This window comes from Helianthus annuus, chromosome 8 (assembly GCF_002127325.2).
Source record: "Helianthus annuus cultivar XRQ/B chromosome 8, HanXRQr2.0-SUNRISE, whole genome shotgun sequence".
Lineage (NCBI taxonomy): Eukaryota > Viridiplantae > Streptophyta > Magnoliopsida > Asterales > Asteraceae > Helianthus > Helianthus annuus.
The window spans coordinates 69,104,396-69,108,212 of record NC_035440.2 but is presented as its reverse complement, the minus strand read 5'-3'; the positions used below and the strand labels follow the sequence as shown (position 1 = coordinate 69,108,212).

General features: G+C 36.8%; 1 protein-coding gene across 1 annotated transcript; it reads right to left on the bottom strand.

Annotated features, from left to right (window-relative positions):
* Nucleotides 1–1,711: 1,711 nt before the first annotated feature.
* LOC110873110 lies at nt 1,712–3,544 on the bottom strand. Its single transcript, XM_022122035.2, has 2 exons — nt 2,843–3,544; nt 1,712–2,356 (listed from the first exon to the last, which is right to left on the bottom strand). Exons 1-2 carry the CDS (start codon nt 3,542–3,544, stop codon nt 1,712–1,714), a joined length of 1,347 nt encoding a protein of 448 aa, XP_021977727.1.
* Nucleotides 3,545–3,817: the final 273 nt, after the last annotated feature.

Here is a 3,817-nt window from a genome sequence, read left to right as displayed (position 1 = left end):
CTGCGGGGGTGAAATACATGTTACTTTGATTACGAATACTTTATACATGGTATGGTTAGCGTAAGGAGGTTTACTACTTAGATCATGTGAGTGGGTAGGCGGAAACTTGAGGCCATTAATCCTCAGGGTAGGACCGAGGGGCAGGAGCGGTAGATCTATCTGGGTGTAGCGAGCCCAGCCCCAGGCCCAGCATAACGGACCTCGGGGTGACTTTGTACCCAACGCATAAATCTGCTAGGTTTGAGTCTTCCTACTTGCACTTCACACATATCAATGGCCTTGCAAACCATTGATGATCTCTTTTTCCTTATTTGCTACATACCAGGGTTTTTATACATACAAAGGTTTATTTACTCACTTACACATGAACTCGCTCAACATTATTGTTGATTTTTCAACTTACATGTATTTCAGGGAATTAAAAGATCTGGCGCGGTATGTTATGTTTTCCCGCTGCAAGGTGTTACGAGGTCATCCGGGTTTAGGGGATGTGACTCTTTCCTGGACGAGTCACAGTCCTTAAACTGTGTTTATGTTATGTTGATGTTTGTGAACAATGTTTTATGTTATTAGATTTTAATTCACGTTGCATGTGTCAACGTCTTCAGACAATGTTGTTGTATTTGGTTTTTAAAACTTAATTTAATGGATGATCTTGCATGGGTTTTATTTCATATAGCTTTGTTATGATTAAGCTATGGTATTAAGAAGTCACACCAAAATTAACCACGCTTCCGCAAAGCCAGGGTGTGACAGCTCATGGCAGTGGAGGCGGTTACTTTTAGTGTTTTATGCCGTAGGTTAAAAAATTTGGGGGTAAGCCACCGACTTTCTCCTTAAGATATAGGATAATAGATTTTTAAGAGTTCAGCACTTACTTAGTTTCGTTCAAGTCCCGCCACTAAGATTAGCAGTTTATCATGCTAAATATCATTTTGACTCCCTACAAATATTGATTTATTTATTTTATTATATCCGACTTAACATGTTGTGACTCATTTTAACTCGTTATAAATATTTGTTCATTTGACTTAATTATATTCGTCTAATTTATCATGTTATAAATAATTTTAACTCGCTTTAAACATGTAGTTTTATCAATTAAGACTATAATAATAGATGTTAAAGTTGTGTCCTTATAATACAAAGTATCATAAACACACATCAAACTAAATCAATATTTCACATTTTGAAAAACAGACCACCTTTTAAAGACATTTTGATTGCTATTATCCTTTTAAAATACATTTTACGAACTATAAATAAGTTATAGTTAAAAATATATTTCTATTTTTTTGAACGGCTAATTTCTTTAATTCCCTGTCGTCTGTGTAACTTGAACCCAAGACCTTCCCTTTCCCAACCTAGGTGTTTTAAAGGCTTTACCTTTGCTAATGGACCACCACCCCATTGGTTAAAATACATTTCTGTTAATATATGAAAGTTAAAAGTTTGCTAAGGGGACTAGGGGTGGAATCACTAGTGATGGATTCTATCACTCCCACTCTCCAATCAAATCATGACATGTCATCAACCATATTTCTATCACTAGTGATAGAAATGTAGGAGGGGTGGAATCACTAGTGATGGAATTCTATCACTCCCATTTATTTTAATTTTCATTTTAAAATTAGAAAATAAAAATAAAACACTAAATTATAAATTTCATTAAACTTTAAAAAAAAATTACATAACCAAATAAAAAAAACAACTAAACCGATGGCATCTCCCAACCCCACTTTGCGCAAATCGCGCGCTTTTGTTCGATGACAATTGACTTGAACGGTTCGTCGAGATGGGCGTGTTTTTCACACAAGATTTTTAAATCATTTTGTCTTTCGATCGTTTTCAAGTGTTCCTTGTACGCCTGCTCCCGTTCAACTTTTAGGGTCATCATTGTTTCTTTTCTTTGTTCGGCCTTCTTGTATTGGGTCATTTTCTCCTCTTCGATTCTAAAGATCGACTCCGCCACCGCCTCCTTCCCTTTGCTTGACGAATCACCACCTCGTCTGCGTCGTGGCCTTGTGGGTGTATCTTCCTCAACGGGCTCGTCAAGGGGTTGATCGGGTTCGTCTAGAGGCTCGTCGTTTAAGTTCATTTGGGGCAAGTTATCCGACGCGGAAGTCGTGTAGTTCCCCGAATCGGATGTCTTTGATCTTTTCGAACCGCCTCGATTTTTTGGAGCCGTAGGACCACGCGTGTCAACCAACTCAACGGGGACCCACTTCGGGTGATGTCTCGCAACTTCCCATGCCGCCACGTGTGGAAAAGTTCTCTTATGGTACGTTGTGCAATACATTTCGGTGGCTTGTTGCATGATCGTCGCCTCGCTCGCTCCACTTTGTGGGTTTCGGCTCTACAAAAAAAATAAAATGTTATAAAACTGTTTTTTTTTTTATAAACTGTTTTTTAATAAACTGTTTTTTATAAAAAAACTGTTTTTTTTATAAAAAACTGTTTTTTTTAATAAACTGTTTTTTATATAAAACTGTGTTTTTTTATACAAAACTGTTATTTTTTTATAAACTGTTTTTGTAAACTGTTTTTTATATAAAACTGTTTTTTTTTATAAAAACTGTTTTTTTTATAAACTGTTTTTTAATAAACTGTTTTTTATAAAAAAACTGTTTTTTTTATAAAAAACTGTTTTTTTAACAAACTGTTTTTATAAACTGTTTTTTATAAAAAACTGTTTTTTTTATAAACTGTTTTTGTAAACGGTTTTTTATAAAAAACTGTTTTTTTTATAAAAACTGTTTTTTTTATAAACTTTTTCAATATAAACAGTTTTTTATAAATAAAACTGTTTTTTTTTTACTTTTTTGTTAATAAAAAAACATACCTTTTGAATGAAACAAGCGTTGAACTGGCTAATTTTCCGGTTCAAATCCGTCCACTTCGACGTCATTTTGTCCATGTTTCGGACCCTTGCACCGGGAAGTTTCATAAAATGATTAATAACCCGTCTCCAAAACGCATCCCTTCGTTGCTCGTTCCCGTGTTTCCTACTCTCCGAGATGTGCAAATACGCCTTCGTCAACGAGACCTCCTCCTCGCTCGTCCAAGGTTGTCGGCCGATTGGAACGATTTCTTGAACCTCAACATTTTGTTCTTCTTCCTCTTCCTCTTCCTCTTCCTCCGCTTCTTCTTCCTCTTCCTCTTCCTCGTCCTCGTCAAGACTTGGTTGTGGTTCACGTGGTCCATTCCACGCTTTTGCAAAATGATGAATGAGGGTGTTGTCTTCTAGTAGTGGATCGAGTGTGTGGGGTTGGGTTTGATACGTTTGCGATTGAAATTGGTGAGGTTGAAACGGTGGAACGAACGGTTGGTTATGGTACGTTTGCGATTGAAAGGGTGGATATTGTTGGGTTTGAAAGGGTGGATATTGTTGGGTTTGAAAGGGTGGGACTTGGTCGGGTTCGTCTTGCAACCTAAATCGAGCGGGCTCACCAAGATTCGCTCGAACCTTGGGCCTTATTTTCTTCGTACCCGAACCGCCACCTCTTTTTTTCGATCCACTACCTCTCTTGCTTGAACCTTCCATATTTCTTGTAAAAATGAGTGTGAAAATAGTTGAGAGTTTTTTGAATTTTTTGTATTGAGTGTGAGAATTGTTGAGAGGTTTTTTGTATTGAGTGTATTGAAAATGTAGGATTTTATATAAAAAAAACAATATTCAAACGGTCAAAAAATGGAACAAACGGTCAAAAAGGCAACGTTCAAAAAATAAAACGGTCAAAAAATGGAAACTTCAACGCGTGCTCAGGTTAACGCGTTAAAAGTTCCACGCGTGGTGGGACTAGTGGCGGCGGTGTAG